The 22,176-nt window shown below is 45.6% G+C and overlaps 2 protein-coding genes across 3 annotated transcripts in view; one reads left to right on the top strand and one right to left on the bottom strand.

Annotated features, from left to right (window-relative positions):
* Positions 1 to 224: 224 nt before the first annotated feature.
* mfap2 (microfibril associated protein 2) lies at positions 225 to 19,360 on the top strand. Of its 2 annotated transcripts, XM_084316250.1 has the most exons (9): positions 226 to 325; positions 4,157 to 4,213; positions 4,329 to 4,376; positions 9,008 to 9,034; positions 10,288 to 10,347; positions 10,495 to 10,536; positions 16,762 to 16,849; positions 16,949 to 17,022; positions 18,119 to 19,360. In XM_084316250.1, exons 1-9 carry the CDS (start codon positions 286 to 288, stop codon positions 18,220 to 18,222), a joined length of 540 nt encoding a protein of 179 aa, XP_084172376.1. In that variant the 5' UTR covers positions 226 to 285; the 3' UTR covers positions 18,223 to 19,360. The 2 variants fall into 2 exon arrangements, with proteins under 2 accessions (XP_084172377.1, XP_084172376.1); XM_084316251.1 differs by lacking the exon at positions 9,008 to 9,034 and having other exon boundaries at positions 225 to 325.
* Positions 19,361 to 19,829: 469 nt separating this feature from the next.
* The window catches only part of crocc (ciliary rootlet coiled-coil, rootletin), a 172,407-nt gene continuing 170,060 nt past the window's right edge, over positions 19,830 to 22,176 (bottom strand). The window contains exon 37 of the mRNA XM_084316245.1: positions 19,830 to 21,473. Within this exon, the coding sequence (XP_084172371.1) occupies positions 21,390 to 21,473 (84 nt within the window). The 3' untranslated portion in view covers positions 19,830 to 21,389. The remainder of the gene's footprint in view (positions 21,474 to 22,176) is intronic.

Below are 22,176 nucleotides of genomic sequence, written 5' to 3'. Positions count from 1 at the left end.
GACCATTTCAATCGACTATACCTGCGGTAAATAGCCGAACCCAAACAGTTCCATACCACTTTGGTTCGGCTATTCATTGCCGATAGCCGATTCAAATGGTCATCAATTGACATTATTATCCTGAGGAATACTCAAACTCAGTATAAAGTATTATGGCCTTGACATCTTTCCCAGAGTGTTCATTGCTGGGTGGGGGTCGGGTTGATGATGGGAACGGGGGAGGAGACAGCCGAGGCGGGCGGGGTGCTACAATGTGGCGCTCCATCAGACGCGCTCAGTGGACGTATGACCCGAGGATTGTCGGAGCAAAGTGAATTAAAGTTAGGTAAGAATTCAATTTTTTTTTGTATTTCTATTTAAGTGCATGCAATAAAAAATGCTAAATGCATGCGTTTGATATCAAGTAGGGCCTATATCTTTTTGCTTTTATATCCACAGATGTTATTCTACTATTTACTATTACTAGACTTCAGATTGGTGCTGAAAGAACTTCAGTGGATAGTTTATCATGTCTGTCACTAGATGCATCTTTTACATTTAGATCTTGAAAACTGCATGGGTTTTTTAGGGATAAGATCTCACCCCCGGGGATTGTCTGGTAATAATGTAGATCTATTGATGATAACTTTACTTTCTTTATTATTTGATGTGGTCCTTTCTTCGGAGAGAGTCCGCTAGACTAATCCAGGGGGGGGGTCGGGGGACTATATTGCACAGCCTGTGGCCATGGCAATACAATGGAGAGTTGGCCAACACACACACACACACACACACACACACATACACAATTTGGTCCGGGCACGAGCTGAAAGATGGAGAGATTTATCTTCCCTTGCCTCTGAAGAACAAAGGCCAAATTATATTTTGCCAAAATAAATGGTGTCCTCTTTCGGGGAACGGTTGTACATCGTAGTCTTTTTCGGGGGGGGGGGGGGGGTGTAGGGAAGGCAGAGACTTATGAATAGGGGGGGGGGGGGCTAATCGCTCCCAGATGTGTTCAGTGAAAACATATGGTTTCCGAATAGCCACCGTGATGCACAAGAGGAATGTCTGAGCGCAGTCACATGTGCCCCCCCGCCCCCCTCTCTCTCTCTCCATCTCCCCCTCTCTCTCCCCCTCTCTTGCTCTCTCTCTCCCTCTCTCGCTCTCCCCCCTCTCGCTCTCTCTCTCTCGCTCTCTCCCTCTCTCTCCCCCACACACACATAGACACACACTTCCAGATACATAAGCATCAGACTTTGAGCAGACATGTAAACATCACACAGTCTCCTGTAACTACATGCAACCGTATTAACTCCACAGTATTTCATATAAAATTTCAAAGCATGAAGATAAAAAAAAGTTGCCTAACCACATTGATATGACAAGATGAGGACTCTGTTATCCTGTCACTGTCAGCAGCACTGTTGAATATAAAAGAGCAGTTAAAGGGATGGTTGTGGTTTTTGGAACCCTGGCCCTATTTGCTAATACTAATGATGTTGTTGATCGGTAAGAGTCCTTTCTCAGCACAATCCATGCTGTTCCTCATATCAGCTCCGACTAGTTGCAAAGTCACTGGAGTCAAGCGCCTGACTGTACAAACTGACAGCTGAAATCTACTTTGTGTGCACTGTGGAGTAGTTTTCTGTTGTCTTCCGTCAGCTTGTACAGACAGGTGCTTGACCCCATTGACTTTGCATTGGTTTGTGGTTAACTATCCAGAGCTAGTATGAGGAACAGCATGTATTGTGCTGAGAAATGACTCTTACCGATCAACATCGCAGCAGTAAATAGAGCCACAGTCACTTTTACTATATTCTACTATTACAGGAAGCTTAGTTAACACAAGTACAGTATCTGCTGCATTCCTATCTATGATTAATTGAATGTCATTGATAAAACAACTGGAGGCCTAGTTTATGACTGATTCTTGGTGCTATGACTGAGTCAGTGTTATTTCTTGGGGAATGCTGTCACGACGTCCATATGTCATCTTGGCATCAAAACCCCAACCTGGCCAGCTCTTCCTTTCTGGTCGAGGGAAGAAAGAGAGAGAGAGAGAGAGAGAGAGAGAGAGAGAGAGAGAGAGAGAGAGAGAGGGGGGGGGGGGGGAGGGTTTCAAGGAAATTACCAGTAGAGAACTACCGAAGGGAAATTAAAGATGTGGGGAGAGAGAGAGAGAGAGAGAGAGAGAGAGAGAGAGAGAGAGAGAGAGAGAGAGAGAGAGAGAGAGAGAGAGAGAGAGAGAGAGAGAGAGAGAGGGAGAGAGAGACAGAAAGAGAGAGTGAGAGGGGAGGGGTGGAGAAGGGCTCAGTGGTTCTTTTCCTGGAATGCAGCCCTGACACTGTCTGCATGCAGTAGAGAGAGAGAGAGAGAGAGAGAGAGAGAGAGACTTCTCTTCTCACAGTGGAACGAAGTAAAGTAGAAAAACAGAGATTGTTAAGGAAGACAGACGTGCCACATTCTTGCTGTCAAAGCCCCCCCCCCCCCCCCCCCCCATTCCTGTTTTGGGGGGCCAGGAGTAGGGCAGAGAAAATAGAGAGAGAGTGGGGGGGGGGGGGGGGGGTAAAGGAGGACAAAGAAAAAGTGTCTGGGGGGGGGGGGGGGGGGGGGGGGGTGGAGAGGTGATGGAGGCCAGATAGGAACAGTGGACTCAGGGTGGGGGTCAGAGAGGAAGGTGAACTCAGGGTGGGGGTCAGAGAGGAAGGTGGACTCAGGGTGGGGGTCAGAGAGGAAGGTGGACTCAGGGTGGGGGTCAGAGAGGAAGGTGGACTCAGGGTGGGGGTCAGAGAGGAAGGTGAACTTAGGGTGGGGGTCAGAGAGGAAGGTGAACTTAGGGTGGGGGTCAGAGAGGAAGGTGAACTCAGGGTGGGGGTCAGAGAGGAAGGTGAACTCAGGGTGGGGGTCAGAGAGGAAGGTGAACTCAGGGTGGGGGTCAGAGAGGAAGGTGAACTCAGGGTGGGGGTCAGAGAGGAAGGTGGACTCAGGGTGGGGGTCAGAGAGGAAGGTGAACTCAGGGTGGGGGTCAGAGAGGAAGGTGGACTCAGGGTGGGGGTCAGAGAGGAAGGTGGACTCAGGGTGGGGGTCAGAGAGGAAGGTGGACTCAGGGTCTCACATGTGTGATCAACGCTCACCCAAAAAGTTGCAAGTCATCGGCCTCTAGATCTTTTCAAACTTGACAACATGAACATTCACCACGTTTATTTCCTGTAGCAGTGTTTGCAAATATCAATAACTAACAGGACATAAACCTGGGCCCACGCTGTTCTCTCACAACGCAATTCCACCAAAAAGGTCTATAGGCGGTTTCAGCGGAATTGTGTTGCTATGGAAACAGCTTGAACCCCAGCTTATTTCCTGTTACTTCGATATTAGCAAACACTGCAATGGGAAATAAACATGGGTTCTATTTAGAATGTTTATATTGTCAAGTTGAAACCGTCTATAAGAGTAAAGGCTCGTTCCCACCGCCTCCTGCCTCCAGTCTGGCAGCGTGGCTGCATTCAATGCGTTTCCAATGTAGAGGAGCGTATACAGCCACAAGGTACAACGCCAGGTGCTACATAATGCTCCTCTACATTGGAAATTAATTGAATGCAGCCGCGCTGCTAGACTTGGCTAGAGGCGGTCCGAACAAGCCTTCAGGTTAGAAGAAGAATATAAAATTGGACTATATTAACAACACCAACATGTTTTGGGCATTGCCTTTATCAGGAGAGAAGCATAGCCGCCCTACAGTCTTCATACATTTTGCCGTTGTTGTCGCCTAGTATTTTATTATCACCTCATATATACCTATCCTCACCCGTCTGTACTTACCTGCACATAGTCCTACTATATCTATATCTGTACATATCCTACTCTTTCTAGTTACGCTACTGCTGGCCAGTATGACTACTACCATACTGTCTTTATACCTGTATCACTGTACATTCAACGGTGTATACCTCTGATTAGCACTACACTCAGTAGTACTAATTTGTATATTTTGTACCCAGTTTAATCACCTGTACATTGTATATTACTGTTGTCCTTTACTGCTACATTTGCACTCTGGTTGGATGTCAAACTTATTTTCGTTCTACTGTACTTGTGCTGTAAAACGACAATACATTTGAATATAATTTAATCTAATCTAGTATTTTATGTCATTGTCTCCTCCTCTTCTCCTCAGTGTCAGTCTACCTCCAGAGAGAGACCATGAGAGTCCTACTACTACTTTCAATGCCGGGTAAGTCCAGTAATAAAAGCACTGCCGCACATGCGCGACACACCCAGCGTGTTCAATACACACAGACAGTACTACTGCACACGTTTTGGTGAATATCTCTTTGCCGTCTCCACAGTTCTGCTTCTCGCCCAGGCGCAGTACCAGGAGCCCTATCCTTTCCTGGGTGAGTTCACGAACCCCTGTTTAACCGTCTGTAGTGTGGTAGTGAAAGGGTTAACCTTCTGTAGTGTGGCAGTGAAAGGGTTAACCCTTTGTCGTGTGGCGGTGAACAGGTTTTAACCTTCTGTATTGTCGCAGTGAAAGGGTTAACCCTTTGGTAGTGTGGTAGTGAAAGGGTTAAATGCTCAAGTTCATTTGGCCCTTTTTAGCGGAGTCAACGGTGAGGAAACATCTGTGTCCTGGGTTACTGCACATATTTATTTCTTTATCTGACGATTCTAATGTTTCGAATGAGCTATGAAAGAAAGATAATAATAATTTGTTTGATATTTTGCTCCGAAACATTTCTTTAAAGGGGACATGTCTTGCTATTCCTTTCACTATTTGGGCAACTTTACACAATTCCTGTGAGTCTATGGAACACATCTGTAAAGTTCTTAAAAAAAAAATATCATTGTTTTGTATTTCTAATCAAGTACTCTAAAGCAGCATTTTTCCACTTCAAGATTTCAAGCTGTTTTGGGCTGGGCTCCACCCATAAGCGCTTTGAGTGACAGTCACCCACAGTCTGCACTAGCAGACAGAGAGAGATATAAAGATATTGAGGGGGATACTAATAAATTTCGCCTCAGGGACGGGGGCATAATCCCACGGGACAATGCATTGGTAACTTGTTTCAAATGACAATATATACCCCTGTGAATATTCTTGCACGGATCGGAATACGGGCGCACGTGTGGGAGCGTGCGCAACGATATTTTGACAGTGATATGCGATTGGAGAAGCTCCAGCCCCGCGCGCACACACATTTACACACACACACTCCTGCGCGTGGTTGGGAGGTTGTGTAAATGCTCGTGTCCCTCTCTCTCTCTCTCTCTCTCTCTCTCTCTCTCTCTCTCTCTCTCTCTCTCTCTCTCTCTCTCTCTCTCTCTCTCTCTCTCGCTCGCTCGTTCTCTGCTGTCTCTGTTGGCTCCCGCGCACGTCAACCCGTTTGAGGAAGTAATTCCACTCGCTATGTTGTTGAGCGAATTGTTAATTGTGGGCGGTGACTACAACCAGTGCCTTTCTCACGTCAGCAAAACAGTAAAATCAGAATGGCTTAGTTGAGTGAGGGAGGATCTCGTGAACTCGAGACTAGACTGATGAGCCAAAATGAGAATTAAAGACACATTGATACAAACCCCCATTGCTAGAAAACAATGATAAACACTGGAAAAGGCAATTTATAAGACAGGGGACCTTTAAAAAGGAACACACACAGACATTATGTGAAATTCACTTACCTTCTTCTCCAGAGTCGGACAAGAAGATAGATGCCGATTTTCTCTCTGTGCGTTCAGTAGAAAGCTATCCGGCTACAAGCTAGCCTAGCTTAGCACAAATTAATGGAAGCGGATAAGGATCAAGGCAAGCTTGCAGTCGGATAGCTTTCTACTGAACGCACAGAGAGGAGATTGATATATCTTCTTGTCCGACTCGTAAGAGAAGAGAAGACGTAAGGCAATTTCCCATAACGTTAGCATGTTTCTCTAATGTGGACAAACTGACTCATTGACCAGTGTAGCAGCAGTGCAGAGATATTCCATTCTAAACTTTCACATCTAACCAATTAGAAAGGGAATTTTGTTGGAGCAAGCATTACATTTAGTGGTTATTTAGTGGTCAGTCCACATGGCCCTCATTGCCAGACTGTGTTGAATGAGGACCATGTAAATCGAACCACTATAAGTGCTTATTCCAATGAAATTCCCTTTGAGCTCCTCTGATTGGTTAGAAGGGCATGGAAATATCTCTGCACAGCTGCTACATGTTATCATCGAGGGATAATCAATGGGGTACGTGTATGTTAAACGCTTTTAAGGCACGACGTGGAGGCAGAGAACCACCAAAGGCGCAGTGGTTTGCCTCTGTGAAGTGCCTTAAGACGGCTTAACGCACATGTACAAGTCGATTCTTTTTTGTTTTCATCCACGTTTCACCCTTAAACTATCACATAATTAACGCTACATTGGACAAATCCTGTATCAAATAAGTACTTTTGAAATTATTTATTTGGTAGCATTTCAAATAGACTGTTTTCATTTTACGAATGGCATTATAGAGGTGCGCCCCCCACTCCATGTCCATGTCATACTGAGTGAGTGGGACCTTCCCAGGCGGTTGCCTGCCTAGCTTTCTGGAGTCCATTAAAACAAAGATGGACAAGTGTGGCGTGGTCGGAGCGGTGTTCCTTGACCTGAGAAAGGCCTTCGACACCATCAGCCATGACCTACTTACCACCAAGCTTTCCAGGTTCAACTTTTCACCCACTGCAATAAAAGGGATGATATCATATCTCGAGGGTAGGACACAACGTGTCAGGATTAACAACATCACATCACCCCCCTTGAAATATGTTGTTGGAGTGCCTCAAGGATCGATCCTGGGACCTTTGTTGTTCAGTCTGTTCATAAACGACTCGCCCTCTGTCTGTGCTGGCACAACAGCCCAGATACAGATGTATGCAGACGACACAGTGGCTTACGTGCATGTAAACAACAAAACCCAGGCAGCACACAAACTGAACGCAATAATGGCACGCATAGTAAAATGGCTCTCAGAAAACTGTCTCCACCTCAATGCAAAGAAAACAGTCTGCATGTTCTTCGAAAAAATATAATCTGTAACACCTGACCCAGACATGTTTGCAGCAAAGGAGAGGCTTGAAGTAGTCAAAGATTTTAAATACCTCGGAAATAACCTTGGACTCAAACCGCACCTTCAAAAAACAGGTAAAAAAAAGTCACACAGGCCGTAAAATTTAACATACAACTTTAAATATATCTGAGACTGCCTCAACATGGAAACAGCCAAACTTTACTTCAACTCAGTAATTATGTCCCATCTGACATACTGCATAACCAGCTGGTCTCAGACCTGCAAAACAACATTGACACCAATTCATTCAGTTCATAAACAGGCCCTGAAGGTGTTGGACAAGAAACCCTTTCGCCGCCACCACCACTGTACCATCCTCCAAAAACATGCCCTGCTAAGCTGGGAAAACATGCTGAAACTAAAAGATGCCAGCCTGATATATAAAATCCAACACGGTCTAGCCCCACCACCTCTCTCACAGTTTTTAACAGAAAGCAGCAGGTTCACCAGAACAGTGCTAGAGGGAAATTTCATCATCCCAGGGAGGAAAAGCGCGTTTAGCAAATCAGCCTTCTCGATCAGAGCTGCAGAGTTCTGGAACACCATCCCATCTCACATCCGCAGTACTAATACACTCAGGTCCTTCACACACACACACTCAAAGCATGGCTGTTACAAAATCAGGTCTGTGACCATTAGCAAGTCACGTCGTAGTCCAGCTGCCCAGTCCCTGTATGCTTGCCCACTAGCCTGACTGTCCTGATTGTGATAATGTGATTATGTGATTTATGATTATGTATATGTGTGCCTGCCATATGTGTGCCTGCCTATACAGTGTTTATACATGTATGGGCTTTGATTTGTCCCTGTACACTGTTTTTTATAGATGCACGAATGCCTAGTGGGTGAATGTACAGAATATGTTTTCAACTGTTTTTATATTAGCTTTAATGTCCTTCTATTTTTCTGTTTCTTTTCTGGCTTAAACATCTGGCCCAGGGACTACAACTGAAAACTAGCAGCCCTGCTAATGTTGGCATATTTACAGTTTTTTTTACTTGTATTAATTTATAAATGTATAACTGTTGATTGATATGCACTGTCCCTGATCAAATAAACTGAGTAAACTAAACTAGCTCACAGTCACAAACAGGGTGCCTGCCCACTGTTGCACATGCCTAAGTTGCCCATGTTGCCAATGCCTAAGTTGACCTTGTTGCCCATGTTGCCCATGCCTAAGTCTGCCACTGCCGACTGCTGTCGTTAGTTTATCAAGTTGATAAGGCAGCTGTGCTTTGGCCGCAGTTGATAACGAGTAGCTTTGACAGCTGTGCTCTTTGATTACGATTAAACATACTCATATCTACAGCACATAGTTTAAATCAGAGAGATTACCGTAGCATAGCCAGGCTTTACTCATATCTACAGCACATAATTTAAAGCAGGCTTTACTCATCTACAGCACATAATTTAAATCAGGCTCTACTCATATCTACAGCACATCATTTAAAGCAGGCTCTACTCATATCTACAGCACATAGTTTTAAAGGCTTAAAGGGAGTATGGTTTGAATTGTCCCGACCGAGGATTGGTTTATATCGTGGCTCTAACACATCTGTTCACCATTTCTCGTGGTGTCCTCCTCTTGGTGTGTCACCAAGCCTCAGGGATGCCTTCCCTCCCCCTCGCTTTGTTACCGCCGCCACAATAGGAACTGTTGTCAGCGTAAATAGTACTTTGGATGCCGAGCATGTTATTATTTGTTAACATCTTGGAACATGAAGTCATACACCGGAGCCAAGAATCCTTGCGACCCCCATCATTTCCCCTGACTTCTGGCAGGCAGGTGGTTTATTTTATATGGTGAAATGTTTTATGTGACCCGCTCCCTAGCAGTATTGGAGTAGAGCTGTAGAACTAATTAGTTTCACAATGCCGGTGATCTCATGAAAACCAAATGCCTTTATTTATTTATTATTATTTTTTGCTTCACAGAGGACTATGGCCCTGATTATTTTCCTGGTAAGATATGTTTGCTTCAGCAGAAAATCTACTCTGAATTTAGAAAAAACATTACTGTGATCTGAATGCTAATATATTAACATTTTAGTTCAGCCAGTCGGTATGAATAATATGTTGCCTAATAGTCAGTATGAATATGTTGCCTAATAGTCGGTATTAATAATATATTGCCTAATAGTCAGTATGAATATGTTGCCTAATAGTCAGTATGAATATGTTGCCTAATAGTCAGTATGAATATGTTGCCTAATAGTCAGTATGAATATGTTGTCTAATAGTCAGAATATGTTGCCTAATAGTCAGTACGGATATGTTGCCTAATAGTCAGAATATGTTGCCTAATAGTCTGTATGAATATGTTGCCCAATAGTCAGTATGGATATTTTGCCTAATAGTCAGTACAAATATGTTGCCTAATAGTATGAATATGTTGCCTAATAGTAAGAATATGTTGCCTAATAGTCAGTATGAATATGTTGCCTAATAGTCAGTATGAATATGTTGCCTAATAGTCAGTACGGATATGTTGCCTAATAGTCAGTATGAATATGTTGCCTAATAGTCAGTACGGATATGTTGCCTAATAGTCAGTATGAATATGTTGCCTAATAGTCAGTACGGATATGTTGCCTAATAGCCAGTATGAATATGTTGCCTAATAGTACAGATATGTTGCCTAATAGTCAGTATGAATATGTTGCCTAATAGTATGGATATGTTGCCTAATAGTCAGTACAACTATGTTGCCTAATAGTCAGTATGAATATGTTGCCCAATAGTCAGTATGAATATGTTGCCTAATAGTCAGTACAACTATGTTGCCTAATAGTCATTACGGTTATGTTGCCTAATAGTCATTACGGATACTGTATGTTGCCTAATAGTCTGTATGAATATGTTGCCTAATAGTCAGTATGAATATGTTGCCTAATAGTCATTACGGATATATTGCCTAATAGTATGAATATGTTGCCTAATAGTCAGTACAAATATGTTGCCTAATAGTCAGTACGAATATATTGCCTAATCTTTGCTTGTAATGTAACATAAGCCATATGCTGGACACTTTTATCTAAATCTTATCTTACAATACAGGACCACTATGTACTCTATAATCATGAATCAATAACTACTAAGAGCAAATACTGTAATAGTAAAACATTTAAAAATTAACACACATAGCCTACGCACACACAGATAGATAGATAGATTCAATACAATCTCTTTCTCTCTCCCTCTCCCTCTCCCAATAGAGAATACCGAATCTTTCCAGCAGCAGGTTCTGTTGGACCCGGCCGTTCGTGAGCAGTCGGGTATTGGTGCTTTATCTGTTCATTTCTTCGGTTATTATCACAACCATAGGGTTTCATTTTGAGCCCTAATGTTCGAATGAAATTGAAAGTATTTTGTGTCTATAATCTCTTTGAAATGTCTAACAAAATTTTCCATGTGAATTTCAGAATCTGAGCTGGAGACTGAACCCACAGAACCGGGCCCTCTGGGTAAGAACGCTGGGTGGAGGAGAAGGGAAGAAAATTATGATTAATATTATATTCTTCGAGTACAGTTCTCTTCCCTAGATTTCCCTATTTTTGGTATGGCTACTGCTGTTAGCATAATGTTTAAGGTGCAGGTTAACTGGTGGTATGGTATGACTACTGCTATTAGCATAATGTTTAAGGTACAGGTTAACTGGTGGTATGGTATGGCTACTGCTGTTAGCATAATGTTTAAGATAGGGGTTAACTGGTGGTATGGTATGACTACTGCTATTAGCATAATGTTTAAGGTACAGGTTAACTGGTGGTATGGTATGGCTACTGTTGTTAGCATAATGTTTAAGATAGGGGTTAACTGGTGGTATGGTATGACTACTGCTGTTAGCATAATGTTTAAGGTACAGGTTAACTGGTGGTATGGTATGACTACTGCTATTAGCATAATGTTTAAGGTACAGGTTAACTGGTGGTATGGTATGACTACTGCTATTAGGATAATGTTTAAGGTAGGGTTAACAATAGGTTATGTATATAACCTAGTTATATGAGTACTGGCTGAGCGTCTTGCTCTTCGCCATCGAGATGTACCTCATCTCCAGTACCTACTATACTTCATTAACGAAAAAACAAATGCACCCAGCATCTGACCAGGCCCCGCCCCAGTGCCGTACTATAAGGCAGCAGGCATGGTCACCACTCGCCCTTCCTCGGAAAAAGTTTCCATTAGAAAAGTTTCCCAAGGGACCTCAGGGCGCGCTAAGAGCAAGACGCTCAGCCAGTACTCATATAACTAGGTTATATACATAACCTATCGTTATATAGTCGTACTGGCGAATCGCGTCTTGCTCTTCGCCATCGAGATATGGGGACAGAGCAGACGCGAGGACCGACAAATGCACCCCCTGAGGACCCGTAAGCCCACATCAGGGGGGAGGGGAGTCCCGTCACCCCTCCTTCCTAGTGAAGAGGGGGCGGCAGTCAACTCCACCCAAGTGCGAAAAAGAGGGAACTAGAAACCTCTAAACGCACAGCACAGGCGGGACCACGTGTGACACAACACCTTGTGATCCACACCCACACATCCCTGCTAACCCAATGAAAGGTGGGAAGCAGGGGAGGTTCCAGACCTCAGAACCGCCTGGGAGACAGAACCCCCGGTCATGTCCATGAGGTAAAACCTTACGAAGGGACCCGGGGAGGACCATGAGGCCGCAGCACAGATGTCCTCCACCGAGGCCCCTCCTAACAGGGCGGCAGAGGCCGCCACCCCATGAGTGGAGTGCCCCCTGACACCCCCAGGGGGGCCAGCCCAGCCAACGCGTAGCAAAGGGCAATGCCCTCGCACAACCAATGGGACAGGCGCTGTTTCGACAGTGCCTTACCAGCGCGAGAGCCACCGCAACAGACAAAAAGTCGATCGGTAGCCCTGAGGCCCTGAGTACGGCTGAGGTAAATCCCCAAGCCCGGACCGGACATGACAGGTGAAGGCTCGCCTCTAACTCACTAGCGTGAAGAGGCGGATGAAAACACCTGAATCACAATATCCCCGGAGCAAAAGAGCTTTGGATATATTCTGGCACGAAGACTGGGTTAGGCCTCAGAGTGGCACCGCTATCGAACCGAATAGACAGACACTCAGGCCGCACCGAGAGAGCACAGAGCTCACCCACGCGCTTAGCGGAGGTGATGGCCAGCAGGAATGCAGTCTTGAACGACAGCTGTTCCAAAGGCGCTTGCTCAAGAGGCTCAAACGGGGCCTCGGACAACCGACAGAGGACCAATCGAAGATCCCAACTCGGAGCCAGAGAACGTTTCACCGGCTTAAGGCACCGAGCGCCAAGCAGGAAACGCTTCACAAGAGGGTGTCTTACACCACTCTTGGAAAATACGCCACCTACCCGCGTAACCCGCGATAGTGGAGGGAGCATGCGCGTTCCGGATGGTACCAACCACAGAAGGATCCATCCTCTCCAGACTCACCCTCTCACCAGCCAAACCATCAGCGGCTGGCCCAGCACAGGGAACTAACACAGAGACCCGTGCGCTTGAGAGGGCCCATGATGACCAAGGAACAGGCCACGACGGGGCTACCAAGAGCTGGATCAGGACCGGGAACCACACAGCTGCGCCCCGGTCCGGCGCAATCAGGATCAAGGACCTGCGCTCCTCAACGTACCCACCCCAACAACTGATGTATGGGGGGAAAGAATCCCAGGCGGCACGGCATCGGTCCCAGACCTGCCTGACTACTGTATGTCCGGACGTAATCCCCACCCATCAGGGTGAGGACCGCCCGCGACATCACACTCGTATCCACATTCACCCTGCCGGTGATGTGGAGAGCCCTCAGGCTGCGCAGATGGAGAATGTGAGGACGCCAGGCCCTCCCCAGGGGGCGAGGTCCCCCAGTACTGACACGGGAACCTTAGCCGCTTCCACTTGCCTCTCACCGGGTCTATTTCCATACTGAAAAAAAACCACCTCCGTAACCTCCTCCTGGGGTGAAGAAGAGGCCACGAGGGACCACGGAATGAGCAGATGCCATCATACCGAGCAGGCGTATCACGGACAGCGCCGTAACCGTCCTAGGACGGAACCTCCCGAGCATGTCGACAACACGCTCTGAGAGGGATGCCCATAGCACTCCACCCGTTGACTGGGAAGAGGAGTACTCTACTTCCAGTCTACAGCAAACCCCAGGCTGGTAGGAAACCTGCCTGGTATGAGACCTGACGATCCACCTTGACCGCCAAGGACCAGAACGTCGTCAGGGCAGAATACACTTCGTAACCCCTGACGACGCAGAGGCCCCAGTGCGGCCTCCACGCACTTGGTGAAGATGCGGGGAGCCAGAGAAAAGCCGAACGGCAGCCTCTGGTACTCATACGCTAAACCCTGCAAAGGAAGCGTAGGTAAGCCCTAGGATGGAAGATCGGGGATGCGAATACGCATCCTACAGGTCTATGGAGGAGAACCAGGCCCCCACCTGACAGTGTTCAACAGGTAGGAGACGATCCAAAAAATGCTGAACCTTCCCATGGGACAGGTCCAGCATGGGTCTGACACCTCAGGCACCAGAGAACACCGGGAGGAAAACGCCACGACGATGGCTTGCTTCGACCACAGAGATTGGATCTCGTTGACCAGAGCTGTCACTGCTGGTGACCCTGACAATAGGGTCTGTACCAAACCCGAAAACGGGTGGGGTTGTGTAAATACAAGTCCCTGCCTCAGCGTTCTCTCCATCCACCTCGACATATGGTACTGCTGTAGCCATATGTGATGATACTCCCAATGCACCCGCCGCCATTTTGCGCAGGTCCGCTAGGAATTGTAGATAGGCGGCCCGGTCCCACCCGCTGTGCGTAGCCAACCCTGGACCTGTGCGAGCAGAGCGTTCCGTGTCGGGACATCTGACCCTGACACTACCCACGAGGCAATCGCACCCAAGCGGGGACCCCGACAGAAAGGGCCGGTTTGATACGGTGGAAGCTGACATCAGTCTAGGTGACAAAAGCTCCCCCACTGAACACCCCTCCAGAACATGCTGAAGAGTTGTTCTGCAGCTGGACATGCAAGGTGTGAGGCCCCCAAGGGTTCCTACACACCGTAGCCCTGCAGTGATATTACTACCACCCAAATCACGCGCGCCTGCGAGACCACTGCCAATCGTTCAGGAGTGGGAGGCACCAACATGATACCCGGCCTGGCGAAGGCGAGGTCGGGGAAGCCCGCACTGTGTGCCTCAAAAAGGTTTCGAGCCCCCCTGCTGACAACACTTGTAGTTGACAGACGTAACACCAGGCTCAACCAAACACAGCTTATGGTGTGGGAGCCGCTTGACAGCACAACATTCTCATGGACAGACCCAGGCTCAGCCATCAACTGGGTGTCAGCCCCTGTCCCCATGAGAAGCTAAACGTGGGGCCGCATGCGCTTCAACGAAGGCTCGCGGCCCGCAGCCAAAGGAAACAAATCAGAGCCCCTTTTCCGCTGGTGTTGGGGGAGGGAGTGATCGGAGAGCGGGCTGCTCGCGGCAGGACGGCGACGGCTTGTATATTCCAAGCTGAGCTCATCCAACATGGCCGATCCCTCGGCCGCCAAGGCTGTCGGCCTTGTGGACACCTGTTGACTCAACGCCCAGGATACCTCTGGCGGGGGAAACATGGCCGCCTGTCGAGGGCCTCGCCATAGTCGCTAACGAGGCCGTGCTCTCACCTCTGGCTGCGCGGCATGAGGCGGTGTGGGGCCTAGGACAAATACCGCCCGCGCTTCAGCGGAAGACCAATATCCTCTACGGAGAGAGGGGAGCCCTGAGGAGGGAACCTCCCTGCGGTTATAGCTTGCGGCTAGGTCAAAGCTAATAACGCCAAAACAACCTCGCGCGATGTGTCGACGTCGGCTGGCCCTCATGGCCCCGCCACCAGACACCATTTTTGACAGAAAAAACAGCAAGTCGAACAAAGTTACTAATAACTGCCAATTCCATACCGTGGCGGTACAGGCTTTAACAGCCCACCAGCCACTCGCCGGGCCGACCCACCTCGGCCGGGCGGGGCACTGTTTCAACATGTCAGAGGCAAAGGACTGATGCTAAACACGGAGCACCAGTGGTGATTGCAACCAGCAACCTCCACTGTGGTGTGCACCATGAAGGGGTTAATGAATAAATGAACTAAACACCACCAATATACTGTAGAATGGGCTAGCCCATACACACACGTTAAGGGGATGCGGACCAAAGAACCAGTCCCGCATATCATTCATATATTCACAAACAGCACACCAGCCCTAGACCTCAGCCCATTCACCCATGAAAAGGTAAACAAAGCCCCCGCGCAATACTCCCACATTAGACACCGATTGACCGTCAGCATGAATGGTTAAGAGAAGGGAAGACTGTAGACATACATCCCGCAGCGGGGAGACAAAACAGAAACAGTAACCCAACATAGCATAACGTTAGCCGCACGCTCCAGGGTAACAGGGAAAACAACAGCGTTTACCCAGACATCCTGCCCCTGGCGCCGATACACAACTCGGTTGTCTCCCGGGACAACTCGAGCAACATCACCAACGGCAGCATTGTCATGCCTAGTGACATCCCACAGCGGGGAACATTAGAACAGTGACCCAGCATTATAGCATTTAGTATTAGCAGCGCGCTCCAGGATAACCTGGAAAACGTCCAACTCAGAGGGACGTTTACCCAGACATCCTGCCCCTGGCGCCGATACACAACTCGGTTGTCTAACAAAACAACAAGCAGCATTACTAACACCAGCGTTAATGCCTAGTGGCGCAGATCCTACCTGAGTGTGAGGTAGCTCGATAGCTACACATCACACGCCGTCCCTCTGTCTGCTGTCAACAAGACGAGGAGACCCCAGTACAGACTCGACGCGGAGATGCATCGAAATGCATCCAGCTGCAGAGTCGCAGGACCCATACGAGCACCGTCGGAACATGCCGAAGATTCCAGGGGTAGAGGAAGGGCGAGTGGTGACCACGCCTACTGCCTTATAGTACGGCACTGGGGCGGGGCCTGGTCAGATGCTGGGTGCATTTGTTTTTTCGTTAATGAAGTACAGTAGGTACTGGAGATGAGGTACATCTCGATGGCGAAGAGCAAGACGCGATTCGCCAGTACGACTATATAACTGGTGGTATGGTATGACTACTGCTGTTAGCATAATGTTTAAGGTAGGGGTTAACTGGTGGCATGGTATGACTACTGCTATTAGCATAATGTTTAAGGTAGGGGTTAACTGGTGGCATGGTATGACTACTATTAGCATAATGTTTAAGTTAGGGTTAACTGGTGGTATGGTATGGCTACTGCTATTAGTATCGTGTTTAAGGTACAGGTTAACTGGTGGTATGGTATTCAATCTTAACATAAAGAACGATTGTGGGATATACACACTAACACAGGTCTACTCTTTTCATGACAAAGGCTAATTTATTGGCTGTATGAGAATTGGGAATGCTGCTTATTCTGTCCTTTTAATGCTGGTTTTAAAGTGATATATATATTTTTTTAGTTTTTGTTAAATACGCTGGACAGGTGAAAACAACTATCCCTCGTTGGTTTAATCTATTAAATACACTTCGACTAGGGAGGGTTTTAAGATCTTTGAGCCCTGAGATGTTGATTTTGGCAAGGATTGTTCCTAATGTATTTGTGTATTAAGTCCATCATTACATCTTACTTTCTTTGTTTTATAGACTGCAGGGAGGAGCAGTACCCATGTACCAGACTATATTCTGTCCACAAAGCGTGCAAACAGTGCCTCAACAGCCTCTGTTTCTACAGGTAGCTATGCTGAAGTTTACATGACCCCCCCCCTCAAGTTCATTCATACTGAAGTATTTTCAGCATCACCCACATGACCTCACTGTTCTTTCTATTCAGCTTGCGACGAGTGTACGTTATCAACAAGGAAGTTTGCGTAAGGACTGTGTGCGCGCACGAAGAACTGCTGCGAGGTGGGTTTAGTCAAGGAAACTATAAAAAACAAGGGCGCACATGAGTGCACATTAGTGCCAACTAAGTGTGAAAACATTCAGTTCGACCGACATTGAGTTGAATGGGATCACCATCTCCTTGTTTATGTAATTTAAATTTACCTCGGATGTCAGAATCGAAGATTTGTTGCATCATTAACTATCTAATGTTTGATATATTGGTTGATATTGGTTATATTTATAATTGTAATGTAGGCTTTAATAGAACTGGCACCAAGCAGAGCATAGCACGCTGGTATTCTGACGTGATGACCCTTTGATTGATTGAAAACTTTATTAACAGATTGCAGAATGGGTAAAATACAGTACAGCTCAATACTAACAACTGCTAAGAGGATGAAGACCAGAAAAAGACTTTCGTCTTGTTTACATAAGGGTCCTCCATTTTCAATTCATCAAGACATTTATGACATACAAATATACGGTACTGTGTAAAAAAAAAAAAAAAAAAAAAAGAGAGATCATAAAAAAATATACATCCGAAGGGGAAGAAACTGTACATTGGAGGGGGGTTGGATTTTGACATTTACCAGGGCCAGTTTCTAATTGCAGCCACCCGTAGGTGCTCTTTGAGAGCGGTTTTGAAGGAGGGTAGGGATTCCTTCCTTTCCACATTATTGTGGCATAATTGCTAAACGTGTTTAGTCCCTTGTTTGAGCCGAATCTGGGTTGAACATGATTTGTGGAACTCCCTCTGTGTTGTGGTCGTGGACTTCACTGACCTTTAGGAAGTATTTCGACAGGTACATGGGTATCTTAGTGGTGTAGTGTATCTTGTAGACCAGGCACATTGCAAGTTGCTGTACTCTGTCGTCTACTCTAAGACATCCTAGATTGTCAAAATGGGCAGGGGTAAGGTGGGTCATTTGCATAAATTAGGAACAGTAAAGGTCCTACTATTCTTCAGTAAAGGTCAAGGTCAGTAAAGGTCCTTCCTTCCTTTATAGTTTCCTTGAGTTTAACATACTGTGTAGCGTACTGTTTGTGTGCGTGTGTCTGTCTATCTACCTATCATTTGTAACCTACTCTCCCTTTCTCCCCCCCCCCCCGTGTTTAGCTGACCTGTGTCGTGACCAGTTCTCTCGTTGTGGCGTAGCGGCGGTGAGTGGCCAGTGCGGGTCACTAGGGAGCAGCTGTGGGAAAAGCTGCGGCGGCTGTTGAGGGTGTGTGACGCGACATGACGGAGATCTGCCCAGATACTGCCACGCCTGTCAATCATCCACCTACCCTCTCCTCTGTCCTCTTTTTAGGGCGGTTGGGCTTGGAAAGCATTTTACCCAATCAGAATCCAGTATTGAAACAGCTTCTCGAATGAACCAAATATCTTTCAAATCCCTTATTGAATGTTTTTTAGGTAACTATTTTAGGGGAGGGGGCAATTCCCTAGGCCTAGGTAAAGAATATGTATAACCTTTTATTGCACTCAGTGTAGTAACACAGTATCCCTTCAGCAATGTTGTCATCAAGCCTAAATAAGTCAATAATTGAAAGACTGGGGTTGAGGTTGAGGCAGTTGTAGAGGATTCCTTAGACTCTGAGTTTAGCGAAATCTGGGTATTGTACTAAGTTGGAACCCAACCTTCTATTCCTCCAACATTCTCCTGGTTTGATGTCAACCTCTAGATCTTTTCTATACTTCACATTCGTCTCATGCCCAAAGTGACTTACACTTACGTTTTTTGTTGTTGTTGCTCTACCTTATCATTCACCTTACCTATATAATGTCAGCCTAGTAGATCATGTGTGTATGGATATAATCAAAAGAAAAATGATGATTGTAGAAATCAATCACACTGGTGCTATAAAAAAGCAGCTGATTCAGAGATGCACATAAACCTGCCGAACACATTTTTATATTGTTTAGTTTTTTTTGCCATATTGTATCATATTATCATTTCGTGGTGCTTTTATCGTTTTACTGTACTTGTGTTGAAAAGCAGTCATAGTAGTAATAATAATGACCAACTCAAAGAATGGTGGCCATTGTGCACTGACATCAGAGACAGTTATTCGGGTCAACAATAACAATCTCATTCCTGACTGTGAGGTAAAGAGCTGGGAGTCAGATGTGAAAGAGATGGGGGCGCTGAGTGAGTGACCTCAGTTTACTGCTGCCACACGGACCTCTAACGTTACTTAGCAACCGAGCAGCAATAACATACAGCAAAATCACATTCCAGTGGCAAAGTGCTTTGAAAAGGCATCTTACAAATGGCTTCTAGTACTACTGCTTTGTAAAACTCACTATAAAGACTGAGAAAAAAATATAATAAATGTGTTTTTTTTGTTTGTTTTTTTACTACAACTGTTCCTTTGTGTGATAAATTCAGATTTCAGAGGTTAGTGGGTTGAGGGTTGAGTGCTCCCAAGCACTGGAATACACAAGCGTCATATCAAATGTGTACTTTTACTCTTGATACCCAAGCACATAAAACTGTCACTATAAAGACTGAGAAAAAAATATAATAAATGTTTTTTTTGTTTTTACGTCTATACTTTTACGTGAGTAGAATTTTTAATGGAGGACTTCTACCAGAGTAGAAGTTTTATCTGAGTACTTAAGTACTTCTTTCACCACTGCAAATAACATTCTCCGAACAACCCGTCTTTCAGCCAGTATTCATAATATTCTCAGGACAACCCATTCTTTCACAGTATTCATAATATTCTCAGGACAACCCATTCTTTCACAGTATTCATAATATTCTCAGGACAACCCATTCTTTCAGACAGTATTAATAATATTCTCAGGACAACCAGTCTTTCAGACAGTATTAATAATATTCTCAGGACAACCAGTCTTTCAGACAGTATTAATAATATTCTCAGGACAACCAGTCTTTCAGACAGTATTCATAATATTCTCAGGACAACCAGTCTTCCAGACAGTATTCATAATCTCAGAACAACCCATCTTCAGACACTATTCATAATAACAACCCATCTTCAGACAGTATTCATATTGATAAAGTGACACGCAACCATCAATAAGTTTGATAATTATGACACGACTGCCGTATAGTGTAGTAAAAGTTCTTTATGCAAGACATAAGTTAGTGGTACACAAGAGGGTTGAGCGTCAGTTCCCTTTCAGTTCAGTCAGCGTACAAACATCACAAGAAACGTTAATGATCGAGCCTTCATTTTCAACCACTCAATTTTCGCGATATGATATATGAATCTTTCAAGATAAAGGGTTTTAACATTTTTGGATTCCACATTCCAAAATCCACATCCTGAATTGGTTGAATGGTTGAACCAAACCCAGCACACATATTCCTTTGTAAACGTATTGAATCCATGTGTGTATTCTCTGTACAAAGACATTCAGTAGTTCTCCTCCATGTCATCTCAGTCTATATATCGATCCTAGTTAGTAGTTAAACAAATATATCAATCTATAAACACATACTATAGGTTTTACAGTCAAAAGTACTGGATTTCCTGCAGTCCCTTATTGAGCTCCATACAACAGTATACAACATACAGATATATCGACCTATCTATCTACTTCATTGTGACCCAGATAATGGGTCTACAATCTGCACCAGGTTTTCAAGGGTAAAGTACAGTACTGTGGCTTCATATGGTAATTCGGTCTAATAATCCCTGGTGCTCGTGGTTTGATAAAGACTTCCAGTCGTGTCGTCGGCTGTTGATGTAAAATGTGAGGAGGGAAACCGAGGCCAAGAGCCTCGACTGGCAGCGCAGCGGATTTCATTCCTGCATCTCATCCAGATTCTGTCTGGAGGAGAATCCTGCGGCGTCTTGAGTTTCTCCCCGAGTACGAGAGGAGGAGGACGGGGTCTCAGGGAAGATGTTGGGCAGTGAGGCGGCCAGCAGATGGAGGGTCGCCAGCAATCAGAGGACTGCTGGCAATTACATCTAGACGCTGTCCAAAGTTATACTGTACTGCTGCTCTCCGCCTTCCCAGGCCCGCTGTGTACTTTATGTTATATACTGTTATATATCTGTAAAAACGATCCTGAAAGTACCTTTAATATGACAGGGACTTATTTTTCCACTACATAAAAACAAATCGGTTTGTTAGTTGTGAGCTCTCTCAATAGTATAAAGTAAAGGATTTCAGGAATGGTTCCGTTTCATGGGATGATGACTAATGGAGAACAATGAGTCAGAGGATATCAAAAGGCAAATTATTTTCTTTTCTTTTTCTACAATCGTGCGTGATAACACGATATTATGGACCCTCAGTCTGGCCCTCCAGACAGTATTGCTGGAAAGGACCTCCCCCCAGTCCCCCTCCCTGTTAACAGTTGAAATGGCTTTGTGTTCTTCTCTTGGGGTGTTGAATGGAGAGGAGCTCGTCAGGTCCCTCCAGACAGTAAGGAGGGCAGCGAGGGCGTCCGCCGCTTCAACTCCTGCTGAAGCTGCTCCTTCAGGGTCGACACCTGGAGGTCAGACGGGGTCACAAATAAACAGTGGTGGAAAGTAACTTAAGTGTTTTTTTTTTTTTTTACTCCAGTACTGTACTTAAGTACAATTCTGAGGCACTTGACACTTTTCATTTTCGGGAACTTTGCACTTTTACTTCACAGAAAATGTTGTACTTTTTATGCCATTACATTTATCTGAACCTATCAGTTACTTGTTACTTTGAAGAAAAAGATTTTCTAGAAGAATTGATGAAGATGATGCCTGCCAACTTCAGGTTGTAATCAGAGCAGCATAACTGGACCACATACCACGTTAACATAACCTTTAGAGGTCAGTGGATTGAGGGTTGAATGCTCCCAAGCACTGGAATACACTAGCGTCATATCAAATATGTACTTTTACTCTTGATACCTAAGTACATTCAATATTGAATACTTATTTTAATTTTTTTTCACTTTTTCTCCTCCTATTTTTGTGTGTTTTTCTCCCATCCCAATTTAGTCGTTATGCCAATTCCCCCCTCCCCTTCCTGGTCATTGCTCGCATGTGCCCCCCACTGGTCGGTCTAGGGAGCCCTGAAGTCTATCAGATGCTTCCTCCGAGACATAGGAGACAGCTAGCAGCATCTTTTCACCTGCCAGCGCGGACTCTCATTGGTGAGGTGTAACGTGTGGGAGGTCACACTACCCTCACCATCTCCCTCCCTCGCTGTGCAGG

This window comes from Notolepis coatsorum (assembly GCF_963971535.1).
Source record: "Notolepis coatsorum genome assembly, chromosome: 6".
Taxonomy (NCBI): domain Eukaryota; kingdom Metazoa; phylum Chordata; class Actinopteri; order Aulopiformes; family Paralepididae; genus Notolepis; species Notolepis coatsorum.
The sequence above is the reverse complement of the archived record's forward strand: the minus strand, read 5'-3'. Positions and strand labels throughout refer to the sequence as shown.

What these genes read in the sequence shown, in the direction of transcription:
- mfap2 (XM_084316250.1), top strand. Translation starts at nt 286, where the DNA reads ATGACCCGAGGATTGTCGGAGCAAAGTGAATTAAAGTTAG. An exon ending in GGAGCCCTATCCTTTCCTGG is followed by an intron (nt 4,377 to 9,007) that starts GTGAGTTCACGA and finishes TTTGCTTCACAG; the next exon opens with AGGACTATGGCCCTGATTAT. An exon ending in AACAGCCTCTGTTTCTACAG is followed by an intron (nt 16,850 to 16,948) that starts GTAGCTATGCTG and finishes CTTTCTATTCAG; the next exon opens with CTTGCGACGAGTGTACGTTA.